The following is a 17,073-nucleotide window of genomic DNA, read 5'->3' as shown; positions in this document are numbered from 1 at the left end:
ATCCTGGCTGGTGGTCAGCCTTCGTGACTGAGGGGCAGACCCTCTGGGCTTCAGAAAGTGGGCAGCCACAACTTACATCCCCCAACCCCTGCCCCTGGGCCCACAGAGACCAAGATTGAAAGGAAAAGCAAACAAAACGAAAAGAGGGACTTGGGGATGCATCTAACATGTGCCTGGAACACAGCAGGTGCTCCACATGTGCCTGTAAAGCAGACACATGCCTGCTGTATGCCACCAGCACCAGGCATAGAGACCAACGTGCTCCAGGTGAGTGAGACAGGTGAAAAGTCATGCCCCATTGAAGGAGGGGCACCTGGTGGTCCTGGGGGCGTGCGGGTGGGTTGAGTTCCAGGAAGCTCCTGAAGGCCCCAGAGACTTCTACAGCATGCAGGGGCAATGGAGAGGGGCAAAGCCAGAGACGAAGGGGCCCCAGATCTTGAAGGGCCTTTGGGTGTAGGCTGGGGAATTGGGGCTTTGTTCAAGAGGAAGGAGCTTCTTCAAGGAAAGAGGCTTCTTGAAGGGGTTTGCTGGGAGAAGACTCCAGTCCTGGCCCCAGGAGCTTGAGAAGTGAAGCTGACTTTCCCGCCCTCCAGTCTACAGCATCCCAGATTCCTGGGATGCTCTGTCAACCTCCTTCTCCACCTCCATGGTCTCCAGGTCAAGGTCTCTCAGGGGTCCAGCCCCAGGGCAGGTATTAGGTCTGGGGCCTGGCACAGGTTGTCCCAGCAGTCAGTGGGCTGGGAATCTGCCTTGTCTGGACACTGGGGCCCTGGGGCTGGGCTGGCCTGCTCTGTGGAGCTTTCTTTCCTCCTAAGATAGAAGATGGGGCTTGTCTGCCAGGAGCCGGGGTTCCCTGCCTTGCACGGGCCCCACCCTGCGTGGCCCTGCAGTTGTCTAAGTAGTGGGGACACTGCCTCTTTGACCCTTCTCCCCCTCACATCTGCCAAGAGATGATCCTGCTCCCTGTCTCCTGGCCCTCTTCCATCCCGGGATCCGAAAGCACCTTGCGATAAGGAAGTCTGCAGGGATGTTTGATGAAGTTTATATGAGGACTCTTTTTGTCTGGGCAGGAGCTTGAGAGAGGAGAGCCAAGCTTTGCTGGACATCTTCCCTGTGCCAGTGGTGTGTTGTGTTGGCTCACCCAGTATGTCCGCTCAGATACCACTGTACATTGAAAATGTCACCTGCCCAACATCCAACTCCTGGTCTTCCCACTGAAACCCTACTCCCAGGCCTTGTCTCCTCCAGTGACTGTTCCATCCCTCCACTCCGGCTGCTTGGCCAAAACCCTGCTGCAGAGTCACGCTTGACTCTTTTCTCACCCACAACATACAATCCATCTGCAGAGCTCTTTGGCTCCACCTTCAAAATATAGCCCAAATCCAGCCACTTCTCACCACCTCCACTGCCTCCCGCTCATCCCAGCCACCATTGAGCTCTCTCCCCTGGGCCTCAGCAGCAGCCTCCTGCCTGGGCTCCCTGCTCTCCCCTTGCTCCCCTTGTCTGTTCTCAACACAGCAGCATGTTAAAGCCTCAGTGTGATCATGTCACTCATCTGTTCAAACCCTCCTTACCCCTCAAGGCCCAACACAGCTGCTCCGCACTCCCATCCAGCATCTTCTCCAGCCACATCATCGTCCTGCAGTGAACCAGACTCACTTCTGCCTCAGGACCGTTGCCCCTGCTGTTCCCTTGTTGACCTGCTTCTCTCAGACCCTGCATGACTGACCCCCTCACCTTACACCTATTCTGGATTTCTCCTGAGATGTCACCTGCTTCTCGGGGAGGCCTTCCTGACCACCCTACTTAAACTTGCAACTGCACTCCCCACACCTTCCCTGTTTCCTGCATGAATTCCCATCATTGCACTTGTCACCATCCATCATACTGTGTTTTCATTCTGTTTATTGTCTGCACCCCCCTGCCCCTGTTAGAAGGTATTAGGAAAGGAATTAATGTCTGTTTCATTCATCTGTGGATTCTCAGGGTCTGCAACAGTGCCTGGCACGCAGCAGGTGTTCAATAATTGTTGAATGACTGAATGAATGGAGCCAGGGGTGAGAGGGGTTTTATCATGTCATTGCAATTCCACAGCCTGCTAGTGGTAGCACCAGAGTTTGAAACTGGGTTTGTTTGGCATGCAGTTCAGAGTAGGAGAAAACAGTCAAGCCTAGGCCACAGAGAAGGGGCAAGGGCGGGGAGGGCTCCAGGTAGGAGAAGAAAGGAGCAATATGGTCATGTTTGTGCACATGGCAACAACCAGGAAACTGCTGCGTGATTCTGAGCAAGCCATTTCCCCTCTTGGATGCTCAGCATCTTCACTGGGCAAGGGATGGGGATGGAGGGTGTGTGAGCATCTTCCCCTGCTAACATTCTGGGAGGCCAGCCCTGCTCACTGGGGGCACAGTGGTCTCTGGCAAGTGCTGGCTTTCCTCCCAGCCTGGCTCCTCCTTCCTCCTTCTGTGCCACCCGTGGCTCTGGCACCAGCAGGAAGTTCTGGGCCAGCTGCTGTGTCCCTGGGAGGAAGCAACTGGAGCGGGCTGAGAGCTTTATGACTTACCTGGGCAGGGAGGTGGGAGGGGAGGCTGGCTGGGGTCTGCCTGCCCACCCTGCAGCTCCTCAGTGGGACTCTGCTCCTTCAACTTCCTCCACCCCCCATTGCCGGGCCAGCATCCCTGGACACCCATCGCCCGCTTCCCCTGGCACCAGTTGCACGGGGACAGCCCCAGATGGCTCCTTGGTCTGGGGACAAAGGCTGTGCTGTGCCTGGCCCTGGGCTGGCCTCAGGCTGGTCATACTGAGCCCTTCTGTCCCCACTTGGGGGTGAGGGGCAGACAGCACTAAGGTGACAGGCCTTTTTCCTGTCTCCCTTCCCCCTCGACCCCCAAATCTGAGGAGCTGACTCTCCCAAGGGAAAAATGACAGAGGCATCTTGTGTCTTGACCTAGGGAACAACAGACTATTCACTGCCCAGTCTGCCCTGTCACACCCAAGACCCTGCTGGGTTCAATGCCCTGATTGTCCCCAGCAGAGAGAGACATCCACTTTGCTGTGGTCACCACCCCCACCGCCTGCTCCCGTCACCATCGGGAAGTCCATCCTACATCTGACCTCCATCCTTCCATCAGGAAGTCCATCCTACATCTGACCTCCATCCCTCCTGCTACCGTGACAGCCACTTCCTCTCGGGCTCCTCTCCTGCGGGTGGAGAACAGCTGGTCCCCATCGCCTGTACTGCTTGGCCCCACATTCCTGCTCCAGTCAGCTGCCTCTGGCCTCACCCTTCCTCCCGCTCCCTTCCCCACTGTCCTCCCCACCCCAGGCACAGGCTGGTGGCTCCTTGCTCTTCACTGAACCTTGGGGAGAGCAGGTGTGTCTCAGGGCTGAATCTCCTTTGTCTTGCAGAAATGGGGGGCCTCCTTCCCGGAGGCTTTTAATGAGCTCCCCTCCCCTCACCCTACAAGCAAGAGCAAGGGTGTGAGATTTATTGCTGCTACTTGTAGATTCCTGAGCCGCAAATCCAACATGCCATCCCATAAATCCCAGACTGCAGGACGGTTTTATGGGGAAGCCCTGTTTTTAGAAAGGGGTGTGGCTGGTCTCCCTCCTGGCAGAGCTCAGACCTCAGGGAGCCAAGTGCCTGCCTCTCCCCACCCCCAGAGAACAACCATGACAAAGCACGGGGACATTGGGGACATCAGTTGGTGTGGTGCAGATGCACCGGCTTCCAGGACAGAGAGACTTCCTGTCCTGTGGGGGGCCTCCTGCTTCCCTCCCCTGCTCTGAGGATCTCCCGCCTCAGCACAGGAGGGTGGTCTGGAAGCCTGGGCAGATAATTGTCCCCGACCTGGACCTTAGATGTTTCCTGGTCACGGCTCCAGGTGTACATCCTTGGAGATGTTTTTTCAAATGCATTTTCCCAGGCACCATTCTCAGAACCTCAGTTCCAGAATCTCAGGGTGAGACCTGAGATTTTTTTTCAGGGTAAGGAATCTGAATTTTTTTACAATGCTCCCCTGGTGATTCTAATGTTCAGCTATCTTTGAAAATAATTGGCTGAGTGCTGTGGCTCATGCCTGTAATCCCAGCACTTTGGGAGGCCGAGGCAGGCAGATCACTTGAGGTCAGGAGTTCGAGACCAGCCTGGCCAACATGGTGAAATCCTGCCTCTACTGAAAACACAAAAATTAGCCGCGTGTGGTGGCGCAGGCCTGTAATCCCAGCTACTCGGGAGGCTGAGGCATGAGAATCACTTGAGCCCGGAAGGCGGAGGTTGCAGTGAACTGAGATCACGCCACTGCACTCCAGCTTGGGTGACACAGCGAGACTCTATCTCGAAAAAAAGAAAATAATTGATCTATACAAGGGGCCATTTCCACTCTCCTATCTTGCTAGGAAATGGGAGTCACCAGGTAGGTGTGTCTGGGTCCTCTTGTCATTGGGACCCGTACCTCCTGCCACCATCATGAAGTCTCCAGATTAGATCTCTGTGGCCTGGATGCTATACACAAGTGTGAGGCGTGGTGGCTGCCCTCTGGAAGCTTCCTGTCTGCAAGAGTCCTGCAGACAGCAGACCTGAGACATCGCACAGAGCCACGGAGGAGTGGCTGAGGATGACTGACAGGAAGGAGTTTAGGGATGGGGAGTCAGGAAAGTCCAAGGCTGGTGGGCTCTGCCAAGGAAGCCAAAGAGGAAGCGCTTTCAGCTACCTTCTCATCAAAGGAGGCATCACCAGCCCCTGAGTTCCTTGAGAATAGGGACCACCCTTTACTTGCCTCTGAAACCCTCATGCCTGGCACAATGCTGGCGCATAGTAGGTGCTCAGTTTTTTGTTTGTTTGTTTATTTGTTTGTTTTTTAAGACAGAGTCTTGCTCTGTCGCCCAGGCTGGAGTGCAGTGGCGCAATCTCCACTCACTGCAACCTCCACCTCCAGGGTTCAAGAGATTTCCTGCCTCAGCCTCCCAAGTAACTGGGATCACAGGTGCGTACCACCATGCCCAGCTAATTTTTTTGTATTTTTAGTAGAGACAGGGTTTTGCCATGTTGGCCAGGCTGGTCTCGAACTCCTGACCTCAAGTTATCCACCTGCCTCAGCCTCCCAAAGTGCTGGGATTACAGGCATGAGCCACCATGCCTGACCAGTTTGTTTGTTGAGTGGAACTGAGTGAGACTTCAGGGCCCACCGACAGAGATGGGCCTGCCTAGCACTGCAGACCAGAGGCCTCCACTCTGAAAGGTGCCAGCCCCCTGAAGGAATGAAGGAGAACCTGTTCATACCCAGCCATGGGGATCAGGGTGGCTGGAGGGCCACCACTGAGCTGTGTTCGGGGGCAGCCAGGAGCATGCGCTGCCAGACAGAGGACCCTTTCCAGGCTGGCTGAGGACAGAAGGATGTGACCATTAAGCAAAGCCAACATGTTACTGACCCATAATCCCTTAAACCAGGAGGATTCGGGAAGGGCCTGGTCACCTTGGCAACTAGGTGCTGGCCAGTGGCAGGGCTGAGAGCATCCTCCAGGAGTGGGCTGTGCCTGGTGCATGGCTAACAGCTGAGAGCGGGTGCAGGGCGGCCCATCACGGGGCTCACCCCCTGGTGCCTTCTTGCCAGCATGGGTGGAAGCCCTTGTGAGGCCTCAAGGGCAGTGTGTGCAGAGCAGGATGAGAGGGGGGCTGCACTGAGCATGTAGGAAACCATGAAGGGAAGTGGAGGGGAGGTGGGACAGCGCTGCTGTGGGTTTTCAGGGCAGGAGGGAGAAGGGAGGGTCTGCAGGAAGAAGCAGTTGCATGGGTCTCATTGGGTGGCCAGCAGGGCGTCCTCTAGTTCAGAGGGCATGAGGAGCTGGGGAGCCTGAAGAAGAAAGCTTTCATGGTTGGGGACAGGACAGTGGGGGTGGGCAAAGCAGCTCACCCCACTCCTCCATGGTGTTTTCGGTAGGGGATACCCTGCCTGCTCGGAGGGCTCTGGCATGGGAAGAGGCCAGCAGGGATCAGGCCTCATCTTCCCTAGGGCTCAACTCTATTTCTGGCAAGCTTCCGTGTTTCCCCTGAGACCTTCCACTGCTCCTGACCTCCCGTATTTCAGCTGGAGAGGAGATGCAGCTGGCCAGCTCTGATGCACTCTTCCCTTCCTCCTCCTTTTCCCCTCTTGCCTCCTGGGGCACGCCAGAGCAGGGATCTTCAGGTGTCGATATCGGAGGTGAAATGAGGTTTGGACCCAATCATGTCCCAAGGGTGTTGGCCAAGCTGACATTCAGTTTACGGGCCTTGGTCAGTAAGATTTATTGGCTGTTGACACATTCAAGCCCTTGGACACAAGTTGGTAAATTTCTGCTGGCCCAAGGACTGCCCAGTCCTGGCACCCTCCCTGCCACCCCAGCCCTTCCCCCAGAACTCTCTAGACCTCCAGCAGCTAAAGGGCTCAGGTCTGGGGGGCCTTCAGGATCCTCTTTGCACATCATGCCTGCTATTATGACCAATACTTTGCTGGACTAGGTGGTCCATAGAGAACCGCACGGGGTATGGCGGGGTGGGCGGTGGGGAGGGGAGGCAGTGCTGAGAGTCACTGGGAGGAAGAGGGTGACTGGGAAGAAGAGGGTGAACACCCACCCTCAGAGGGGTCAAACTTTGCAGAAGACACAACCCTCCCAGTGGCTCCCAGTGATGGTGGCATACAGGGCAACAGAGCTTGATGGGAAGAGAGAGCTGAATTCCCAGTGGGCGGAGACCTGGACTGGTTGCCTTGTTCTTTTCAACTGCTGTTCTCACACCTCCCATCTCAGGACCCGGCTGCCCAGTCCCTCATGATCATGAACAAGATGAAGAACTTTAAGCGCCGTTTCTCCCTGTCAGTGCCCCGCACTGAGACCATTGAAGAATCCTTGGCTGAATTCACGGAACAATTCAACCAGCTCCACAACCGGCGGAATGAGGGTGAGAGGTCTGGGACCACCCAGCACCTCTCCCACCTACCAGACACTCCCCAGGCACCTCCTTCCCCCCCCTGCCCACCCCTTCCCCACTGGCCTTAGGGGAGGAGCACAGCGCCGGGGGAGGGGGGCTACCCTTCTCTCCCTCAGGGCAGAGAGGCATGGAGGGGAGCTGACGCCTGTCCCTCTTAGACTTGCAGCTCGGTCCTCTTGGCAGAGACCCCCCGCAGGAGTGCAGCACCTTCTCCCCAACAGACAGCGGGGAGGAGCCGGGGCAGCTGTCCCCTGGCGTGCAGTTCCAGCGGCGGCAGAACCAGCGCCGCTTCTCCATGGAGGTGAGGGCCTCTGGAGCTCTGCCCCGGAAGGTGGCAGGATGCACGCACAGGGGTGTGCACAGGAGGGCAGCTGCCTTACAGCCAGACTTTGTGAGTTCAAATTCCAGCTCTGCCATTCATTAGCTCTGTGACTTTGAGCAAGTTACTCAACCTCTGTGCACCATGGTCTCCTTGTCTTTAAAATGGTCATCATGGATTAAATGGGTTTATCTATGCCAAGTGCTTGGAACATTCCTGAATTTAGCAAGGGCTAGACAATTTGACTATTTGATCCACACACATATGCCCAAGTATATGAAAAAATATACTTACAGGATCGGTGCCTGTAGGGCATGAGATTGATGTTGCACAGATGGTGATACTGTGGCCCGGAGAGACGGAGAGTGACCTTGCTGTGCTAAGGTCACACAGCAGCCCTGGGTGTTCACGTGTATGTCTTGAGCACACACTGGGAGCAGCTGTGAGCCTGGGGTCACAGCCTGTGATTGGGCTCTGAATGATTGTTCTGCAGGGAACGCTAGGTCCAGAGTGAGAGTCTGGGGCCCCACAGCCCTAGCTACCCTGAAGCCAACAGTGGTGTCCCCATCTCATCCCTGTCACCACAGGACGTCAGCAAGAGGCTCTCTCTGCCCATGGATATCCGCCTGCCCCAGGAATTCCTACAGAAGCTACAGATGGAGAGCCCAGATCTGCCCAAGCCGCTCAGCCGCATGTCCCGCCGGGCCTCCCTGGTGAGTCCCAAGAGGATCAGAGGACGAAAGGTGGGGTGATATGCCCTCCCCAGCATGGGCATATCAGTCCCAGCTGAGGCCTATATGGGATTTCCAGGAAGATTCTCAGGCCTCTGGCGCCACCTGCTGGCTTGAGTGCATTCAACTAGATCGTCCCCCTACATCAACATCCATTTCCTAGATGGGTCTCACTTGGGCTGGAACGGGACTCTAAGCCCACACTGGGTCCCACAGTCTCCACATGGTTAAGATCAATAGGCCAGCTGGCATGTGCCTTCCAGTCCTCACTGCCTATCAGAGCTGTTTGGGACATCTTACAAAACACAGACTCTACCTCCAGACACCTATAGAATCAGCCTCTCCGGCTAGGGGGTCCAGGAATCCATCTTGTTAAGGGTTGGATACACCTGAGCTAGAAGTGCACTGATGAGAGACACAGTCAGAGAGGTGGATTCTAAACTGGACACTCAAGGTACAATGGGAAAAAAGGCAGCATTCACTCTGGAGGAGCTCGTGGTCTCAGTCGAAGACACAGGTAGCCAAGATGTGCAACAATCCCAGCTGCCACAGCTCTGGGCTCTACACTCTTGGCTGTCCTGGGAGGAAGAAACTCACATTTTCATGAGCTCTGTCCTTTATCACAGGGATAAAAGGAAAAGGAGCCCCTTCCACCACGGGGTCTCATCCCTTCCCTCCCAGAGGCTGGAGTTGGGGGAGGTGTCATGTCTGTGGAGCTGCTAAGGGCTTCAAGCTCATGGCATTCTATGTCTCTCCCTCTCAGTCAGACATTGGCTTTGGGAAGCTGGAAACATACGTGAAACTGGACAAACTGGGAGAGGTAAGACGCTGGGTTTGATCTTCTCCGAATAGCCAGGCAGGATGGCTTGGAGGAGGGGCAGACCTCCCTGGTTGGCCCTCTCTGGTTGGCCCTCTCGTGGCCCCTGCCCCACAGAGGTACACAGTCTTGGCCGTGCATTCTGGCCCAGCCTTTGGCAGGGGTTGAAGTGGGCTTAGATCCTGAAGGAGGGTGTGAGGATAGAGTAGCCATGGCCCTGGGCAGAATCTAGTCTTTTTTTTTTTTTGCAAGTCCTTCTTGCCTGGGTTCAAAACCTAGCTCCACCATTTACTAGCTCTGTGACCTTTGGTGAGTTATATGACCTCTCTGTGTACCTCAGTTTCTTCCTCTGTCCAATGAGATAGTAATTGTCCTATCACATAGGGTTATTGTGAGCATTGGGCAGGTTACTGTAATCAGCTTATGTACGGCACACAGACAATGCCTGGCACATAGGAAGTGCTGTGTCACTTAGCTATTTCTGTTGACACTGCAGAGGCCTGGGGTGGGTGAAGGTTTATAGAGAGGGGGAACACACAGCCCTTTCCCTCCAGGAGCCCAAAGAGGTGACCTCTGTGTAAACATCAGCATCATATAAGGAAGAAAAAACCTGCTGTTATCATAGAGGGGCACGCGGCATGCTGGGGCTTGGAGGAAGGACGGATTCACTCCGACTGGGGAGTCATTAGGGATGCTTCCTGGAGGAAGTAGGCTTTGGAGGAAACAGCATGTCAGTAAAGGGAGGAAGGGCACTCAGGCCCCAGTCATAGCCCAGGCAGAGACACAAATGGGGAGGCACTGGACAGAGGCCAGCAGCATCTGAATGTGCCTGGGGCCTCTGCGGCCCTCCATCCCAGGGCACCTATGCCACAGTCTTCAAAGGGCGCAGCAAACTGACGGAGAACCTCGTGGCCCTGAAAGAGATCCGGCTGGAGCATGAGGAGGGAGCGCCCTGCACTGCCATCCGAGAGGGTACAGCATCCTAGGCTCCCACACTCCCCTAGGGGCTTCGGGAGGAGGGGTTCACCAGCTTGCGCCCCTGTGGGAGCTGGGGGTGGAGGGTCATTGCTGGAGTGGGACTCCTGGTGCTGACCCCAAGAAAAGAGGGTATGGGGACACATGGGGTCCTAGGGACCCAGGTGGACCTGTCTCCCAACAGTGTCTCTGCTGAAGAACCTGAAGCACGCCAATATTGTGACCCTGCACGACCTCATCCACACAGATCGGTCCCTCACCCTGGTGTTTGAGTACCTGGTGAGAGTCGGGCTGGGGCTGGTCGCCTCTCCCTCTTGTGGTGGAAACAGGGTGTGGGTAGGGGAGTGGGAAGCTGAGGGAGTGGGAGTGGTGGGATGAGGGTGATCCAGGCCTTCTTCTGGAATCAGATTCTCAGATGCTCCCGTGCAGGAGTGGGCCAAGAGCTCAGGCTTAGGGGTGGCTCGAGCCAGGGACCTGTCCCACTAGTGGGCGTGGGCCCTTCCCAGGGAGGGGCTTCCTCTCCTCAGCCTGTGTCTGGGCTTCTGGCCAGGGGTCACTGTGGGGCAGGACTGAGCCATGCTCTGTATTCCAGGACAGTGACCTGAAGCAGTATCTGGACCACTGTGGGAACCTCATGAGCATGCACAACGTCAAGGTGAGGCCTCGGGGGCAGGGTCCCCCCATCTTGGCAGCCACCTGTCCAGAAGCCCAGTGTGGGGACCCACTCTCACCACCAGGGATCCGGCTGCTGAGGTGGCTCAGACTTTCCCACGTAGGAAAGAGGGAGAGGGCAATGCCATCAACGAGTCCAGGAACTGGGTTGAGCACTTTACCCCAGGAACAGACACACACTCTCTGCCACTGTCCAGCTGTTGGTATAAAACCCACTCCCAACTGTGAACATCAGTTTCCCCGTCTGTCAAATGGGAGTGTGAGCTACCTGCCAAAATGCAGGGAGGCTTCTGGGGAAGCTTGGGATTATGAATGACCTGTCCTGGTGTTTGTTAAAGAATCAAGGCTGGGCATGGTGGCCCACGCCTGTAATCCCAGCACTGGGAGGCCAAGGCAGGAAGATGGCTTGAGCCCAGGAGTTTGAGACCAGCCTGGGCAACATGGCAAGACCTCATCTCTACTAAAAATTGAAAAATTAGCCGGGCACAGTGGCGTGCACCCATAGTCCCAGCTGCTTGAGAGGCTGAGGCAGGAGGGCCACTTGAACCCGGGAGGTTGAGGCTGCAGTGAGCCATGATCACACCACTGCACTCCAGCTGGGTGACAGAGTAAAACCCTGTCTCTAAAAGAAAAAAAAAAAAAAAAAAAGGATCAAGCACATACGTCTCCACATAGGCGGGCATCCTGACCCCTGTGCTCCTGACTGAGACATCTCTGGCCTCCCCCACACTCACTGCCTCCTCTGCACCCCTGGTGTCCTCCCGTCTGGATGGGATTCCCTGGTGTGGGTGGGGTCCAGGATGGGGGCTGCAGGGTGGGCAGGAGAATGAGGGGCTTGTGCTGACCTCACTGCCAAGCCCCTGCCCCCACCCCGGTCCCAGCCTTGGAGCAGAGGCTCAGGGCCACCTTCCACCCCACATTTCTCTTCCCCCTCCCCCAGATTTTCATGTTCCAGCTGCTCCGGGGCCTCGCCTACTGTCACCACCGCAAGATCCTGCACCGGGACCTGAAACCCCAGAACCTGCTCATTAATGAGAGGGGAGAGCTGAAGCTGGCCGACTTCGGTGAGGCTGGGGCTAGGGTAGGGCTCTGACGCTACTGGGGTGCCTCAGGGTGTGGGTGCAGTGGGGGAGGGCATAGCAGTCAACCTCGCAGCACCTGTGGACAGAGGTCCAGCGACATGTCTGCCCCCAGGACTGGCCAGGGCCAAGTCAGTGCCCACAAAGACCTACTCCAATGAGGTGGTGACCCTGTGGTACAGGCCCCCCGATGTGCTGCTGGGATCCACAGAGTACTCCACCCCCATTGATATGTGGTGAGTGAGCACTGTGGGGACGGAGGAGGGGAGGACAGGCCTGGCCACACCTCCAGACTCTCTTTTGCGGCCCCAAGGGCCTCGGGGAAGAACTACCTAACTTCCTTTGCCTAAAAGCCATGTGACATCCTGCTGAACTGGATGTTAAAAAATTAAGTCTGAAATATAATAGGTTAGGGTTTCCCTGGCTTAAATAGACCCCCCAAGCCTGTGCATTTGAAATCCTCTCCCAGAGGCCTGTACGGGGGTTACCAGAGACCCAGAGGGTCCAAGAGGGCCCCTATAGTAAATACGATGAATCTTCCCCAAGCATCAGTCCCAGTGAAAATTTTGAAAGAGAAGTACTATTTTTATGTTAAAATGAACAAGCGTATGATTTGGTGTAAAATGAAAAATCAGCCCAAATTGCAAGCCAAGCTGCCAGTGGTGATGAATGGCTGCTGTGACTCCGCCCCAAGGTTCCCCAGGAGAATGGATTTATGTACTTCTCTCTTCCAGTGGGGCACACAGTGGAGAGAGTTTGAGACAACACTGCTGAGAGAATTGCCACATGGGCGATGGCTGCACAGACCCAAACCTCACAGAGTGAAAGGGGAGAGGTCGCAGCTTTCCCGAGCCCAGGGAAGCCCCCAGAGAAGGGCTGTAGTGGGGGCTGGGCAGTTCTAGGAGCCTCCACTGCCCTGGGCCACTCCGCCGCCGCCAGAGCCACGACCCCTGCAGCCGCCTGTGGCAGGTCGTCTTTGGTGCCCTGGTGGAGCAGCCCTAGGAAGGGCGGCCGCCCCTGCCTGATGCCGCCCCTGCCCCTTGCTCCCCGCAGGGGCGTGGGCTGCATCCACTACGAGATGGCCACAGGGAGGCCCCTCTTCCCGGGCTCCACAGTCAAGGAGGAGCTGCACCTCATCTTCCGCCTCCTCGGTCAGTCTCCCGCTGCTCCGTCCCTCTCACCACCAGGGGGCGCCGGAACTCCGTCCAGCCCAGGCGCGGGGTGGGACGGGAAGGAGCGGCTCGGCCGGTTCTCTCCGGGGCGGGGACCCCCCTGTGGCCTCGGCCATCTTTGCTCCCACCTCCTACATTGCATCCCTTTCAAGTCGGCCTTGGCCCTGGGCTTCACGCAGGCCCTCCCCACCCTCTCTCGTCTCCCCAGGGACCCCCACAGAAGAGACGTGGCCCGGCGTGACCGCCTTCTCCGAGTTCCGCACCTACAGCTTCCCCCGCTACCTCCCGCAGCCGCTCATCAACCAAGCGCCCAGGTAGCCCCTGCGCCCGCGCCGCCCCTTCTGCTGTGGCCCTGGCTCTCCCATCCCCGCTCAGGCACAGCCTGTGTCCGCGCCTTCTCCTTGCAGGTTGGATACGGATGGCATCCACCTCCTGAGCAGCCTGCTCCTGGTGAGTGTCCTCCTGGCGGGGCCCAGGGAGAGGCAGCCAAAGAGCCGAAGTCCCCGTGCCCCATGCCGGGCCTACGCCCCAACTTCTGTGGCTCGTGTGCTCACACGTCTTTGAAACATCTCCCCTGTACTCTCCACCCCCAAGGCCAAAGGGAGCGCTGGCCTCTTTACACATCCTCTGGAGTCTGTGCACTGCGAGCCCAAACCCGTTACTTAGCTGTGTAGCTCTGGGCAAGTTACAGAGCTCCTCCATGCCTCAGTTTCCTCAGCTGCAAAGTTATAAGCTGGCCGTGAGGATACGTTGAGATGACGGGACACACTTAGTGTGGTGCCTGTCTTATAAGGCACACGATGAAGGGTCGTTACCGTCACTACGCTTCCTATTACGGATGTTCTCCTTCTGATCATGGTTGGTTTGCATCTATATTTCCATCCCAAGAGAAGGTCACTCTCCTGAAGTTTCATTTCTGGTTTTCCCTGGTGGCTGGAGACCGGGGAGCCTTCCCTTGAGTCTTGAGATGGCCTGAGGCTGGGTTTGTGGTAGGGGCTGGAGGCTGACCTGGGGCTTCTCCTGTTAGCCTCAAGCCCCACCCACCTTGGTGCTCTAACCAGCACTGGAGTCCTGCTGCCCAGAGAGTTTGCAGCCCCCCAGCCAGGGCCCAATAGCCCCACCCTGTGCCTTTCAGTATGAATCCAAGAGTCGCATGTCAGCAGAGGCTGCCCTGAGTCACCCCTACTTCCGGTCTCTGGGACAGCGTGTGCACCAGCTTGAAGACAGTAAGTACTGGGGGGGCCGGGAGCAGGGCCACCCAGAACCAAGGAAAGGGGTTGGTGAGTGTGGGCAGAAGAACCAGAACAAAGAGGCCAGAGGCCCCAGGCCCAGCCGAGCAGCCCTGGGCACCTTGCCTTCCCTGCTGGGGTTCTCATTCCGAATTGAGGGGGCAAACAGTGGAAATGAGATGCTGCCTCGAGGGCTCAGTTGGTCCTTCTGGGCCAGTCCCCACTGGAGGCCAGCTCCACCCAGCCCTCTCTAGACTATGCCCTTCTCTCCCCCAGCTGCCTCCATCTTCTCCCTGAAGGAGATCCAGCTCCAGAAGGACCCAGGCTACCGAGGCTTGGCCTTCCAGCAGCCAGGTAGGGGCTTGTGCTCTCCTGGACCCCTCCCCTTGTTAGTGGAAGCCAGAGCAGGCTACCGCTCCCCAGTGGGGACTCCCATGGTCCCCCAAGCACTGGCTTCCCATTGGAGTCTTTGGGGAGCAGAGAAGGGCTTGGTTTCTCCTGCCTAGACTTCCTCGTCCAGCTCTTCCCTCCTTAACCCTCCACCCCAGACAGGACATTGCATTTGACAGTAGCCCTGGCAAAGAGGCATGCTGTCTCTGGTGCATTCTCTCTGCAAACCTGAGCTCTCTAATCAGATTCCATCCTGGGAGAACGGTACTTTGTTCCTAGAACAGTCAATGGCCTTGGACATTGACAAGTGCTTTCCATGCATCCTCTTCTTTAATCCTTAAAACACCCCTTGAAGTTAGTACTATTAATATTCCCCATTTCATAGTCAATGAAACTGAGGCTCTGGGAGGTTAAGTCACAAGTTCATGCAGCTAGTAAGTAGCAGAGATGGGATTTGACACCAGGTCGGACCGGCTCCTGTTTGCATGCCCTTGCTTGCTGTGTCAGAGCAGCTCAGGGGGACAGCAACTGTCCCTGCTGACCTGGGGTACCCCTCAGCCCAGCCTCCTCCCTGCAGCCCCACCTCTTCTCCATTCTCCAGGACGAGGGAAGAACAGGCGGCAGAGCATCTTCTGAGCTGCGCCCACCTTGCTGTGGCCAAGGGACAAGAGATCACATGGAGCACAAATTCGGGTGGGATGGAGCCCGTGTGGCCCTCGGAGGACTGAAGAACGAGGGCTGACAGCCAGCCCGGAAGACCGCTTGGCAGCCCTGCTGGCCACGGCTGTTTCTTCTCTGTGCTTCCCGCGTTCCTCCCCAGTAGCCCTCACCTGCATACCAACCCCTCCATTACCCACGTTGGGGCTAGCATGAGCTGCTTCCCTGAGAAGACATGAGACGGGGGGTCCTCGTACCCTCTCCCACCCTGGTGTTTGAGCACCTGCGTGGGATGCACATGGATGACAGAATCAAGGTGCCAGGATGGGCACTCTGCCCTGGATACAGGCTCTACCCTCCTCCCCCAGGGCCGGCCTAGCGCCAGTTTGGTAGTCCCCCTTTCTGGCCTCTTGGACACACGTTTCATCTTTTTCCCCTCTGAGAGCAAGAAGAGACATGGCATGTTCTCTGGGACCCTGGAATCCTAGGTACCCACATGTATGCCAAAGCCTACCCCACCTGGCAGGTGTCCCACAGCAACAGAAGGAATAGTAGTCCCCACTCTTTCCATCAGCCCTACCCTACCTTCATTCCCCCGACACCCTCTGGCTTGAACCATGGCTGAGCAGTGCCGGCATATACTTCGCCAGCATGCTTGGATGCCCAGCTGTGTCCAGAGGTTGCCTGGGACCGCCAGTTGCATGCCTGCCACCTCAGCTAGCCCCTGCCCACCTCATCAGTCTGAATGGAGTTGCCTTAAATTGGCAGGTGGTACTGCACTCACTGCCCTTGGAGCTGTGACCAGCTCCTGCCTGTCCACCCCTTCCCGAGGTGGCTCCTGCTTATCTTATCATCCCGGGGCTCTGATTAGCCAGGCCTGATCAGGGTCCTGGGGACGGCACCCAGATATGCAGAGTCACCCTGACACTGGTGCCGGGCTGACGACAGCTCCCGAAGGCTCGCACAGCCTCCCCATCCTTCCTTCCGGGCCGTTGCGGCTCTGTCCACCTGATCCCAATACCAGCTTCCCCGAGCCCCTGCCACCCCAGAGGGCGACCACGACAGGGAGAGGTGTAGATGCCACCACCATCTGAGGGAGAGGAACGTGGAACGGTAGCAGGCTGTGATGCTGAGAGGCTTGCCTCCAGGGGCTGGAAGCCCGGGTGGCCAGAGCCCCTGAAGAAGGCTCCCCTCTGTATCCTCCAGGTCTCCTCAACGCTGGGCTGATCCTGAATGGCACAGGCCAAGGGGAGGCCAGCCTCGCCTTTCTACCCAGGCCCCCTGCCCTGCCCACCTCAGGCCCCCACCCTCCACTCCTCCCCACGGTACTGTGAACGTCCTGTGACTCAGCGCAGAGACAGATAATATATTTAATTCATGTTGTACAGAAAGGAGCGAGCGGTCTCGTACAGAAAAGCTGATTTTGATAGATTGATGCCAAAGATGGAGAACCGAAGGCCCCTCTCCAGGCCTAATGAGTGTGGGTGGGGCGTGCTCGTGTGTATGTGTGTGTGTATATATATATATATAAAGTGAGGAGAGAGTTTGATTTGTGTGTATCTCTGACCTCCCCCACACCCCAGGCTGTGGGACGGGTGCCTAGCATTCACCTTGCTGTATCCTGGGTGCTGCTGCATTCAGAGCCAGAAGTTGGCTCTTGCTGAGGAGCATCAGTGGTTGTTGTGGGTGGGCAGAGGAGTCCCAGGCCTGGGAGTCTGACCTGTGGCCTGGCATTGGCCCAAGTTGGTGCCTGTGGGGGGGGGGGTGCTGGCCAGGAGAGCAAAGAGGGACCCCTGGGTGGGGGTCTGGGGTCTGGCCATGCAGCTGATGCCTGTGTTCCTGGTGCCAAATGGCCCCCTGGCTTCTGAGGAGGGAGGTAGGCAAGATCAAGATGGGGTTGACATGGGAGATGGCCAAGGCCAGGGCAGCAGGACGAGGGTGTGGGCCTCCCTGTAATTCAGGCCCTGCAAGAATTGCTGCAGACCTCGAATATACCTCCTGCTGCTGCCTAGACCGCCTCCCCACCTTTGATCTGGATGCAGCCCCCCGCAACACATCATACACAGCTCCC

At 57.0% G+C, this 17,073-nt stretch overlaps 1 protein-coding gene across 4 annotated transcripts in view; it reads left to right on the top strand.

Moving 5' to 3' along the window:
• The window catches only part of CDK18 (cyclin dependent kinase 18), a 28,328-nt gene extending 11,779 nt beyond the window's left edge, over positions 1-16,549 (top strand). The window contains exons 2-16 of one of the 4 annotated variants that reach the window (XM_055234774.2): positions 6,781-6,931; positions 7,120-7,262; positions 7,868-7,993; positions 8,775-8,831; positions 9,686-9,800; positions 9,988-10,082; positions 10,396-10,458; positions 11,416-11,539; positions 11,670-11,790; positions 12,608-12,705; positions 12,935-13,040; positions 13,134-13,176; positions 13,862-13,952; positions 14,232-14,309; positions 14,947-16,549. In XM_055234774.2, the coding sequence (XP_055090749.1) occupies positions 6,802-6,931; positions 7,120-7,262; positions 7,868-7,993; positions 8,775-8,831; positions 9,686-9,800; positions 9,988-10,082; positions 10,396-10,458; positions 11,416-11,539; positions 11,670-11,790; positions 12,608-12,705; positions 12,935-13,040; positions 13,134-13,176; positions 13,862-13,952; positions 14,232-14,309; positions 14,947-14,981 (1,425 nt within the window). In that variant the 5' untranslated portion in view covers positions 6,781-6,801 and the 3' untranslated portion in view covers positions 14,982-16,549. Of the gene's footprint in view, positions 1-4,189; positions 6,198-6,780; positions 6,932-7,109; positions 7,353-7,867; positions 7,994-8,774; positions 8,832-9,685; positions 9,801-9,987; positions 10,083-10,395; positions 10,459-11,415; positions 11,540-11,669; positions 11,791-12,607; positions 12,706-12,934; positions 13,045-13,133; positions 13,177-13,861; positions 13,953-14,231; positions 14,310-14,946 lie in introns of those variants that run through there. The other 3 variants (XM_055234770.2, XM_063613664.1, XM_063613663.1) reach the window with 3 other exon arrangements.
• The last annotated feature ends 524 nt before the right edge of the window (positions 16,550-17,073 follow it).

The sequence above is a fragment of the Symphalangus syndactylus genome, chromosome 19 (genome assembly GCF_028878055.3).
Source record: "Symphalangus syndactylus isolate Jambi chromosome 19, NHGRI_mSymSyn1-v2.1_pri, whole genome shotgun sequence".
Lineage (NCBI taxonomy): Eukaryota > Metazoa > Chordata > Mammalia > Primates > Hylobatidae > Symphalangus > Symphalangus syndactylus.
Note: the sequence above shows the minus strand (reverse complement) of the source record. Positions and strands in the feature narration are given on the sequence as shown.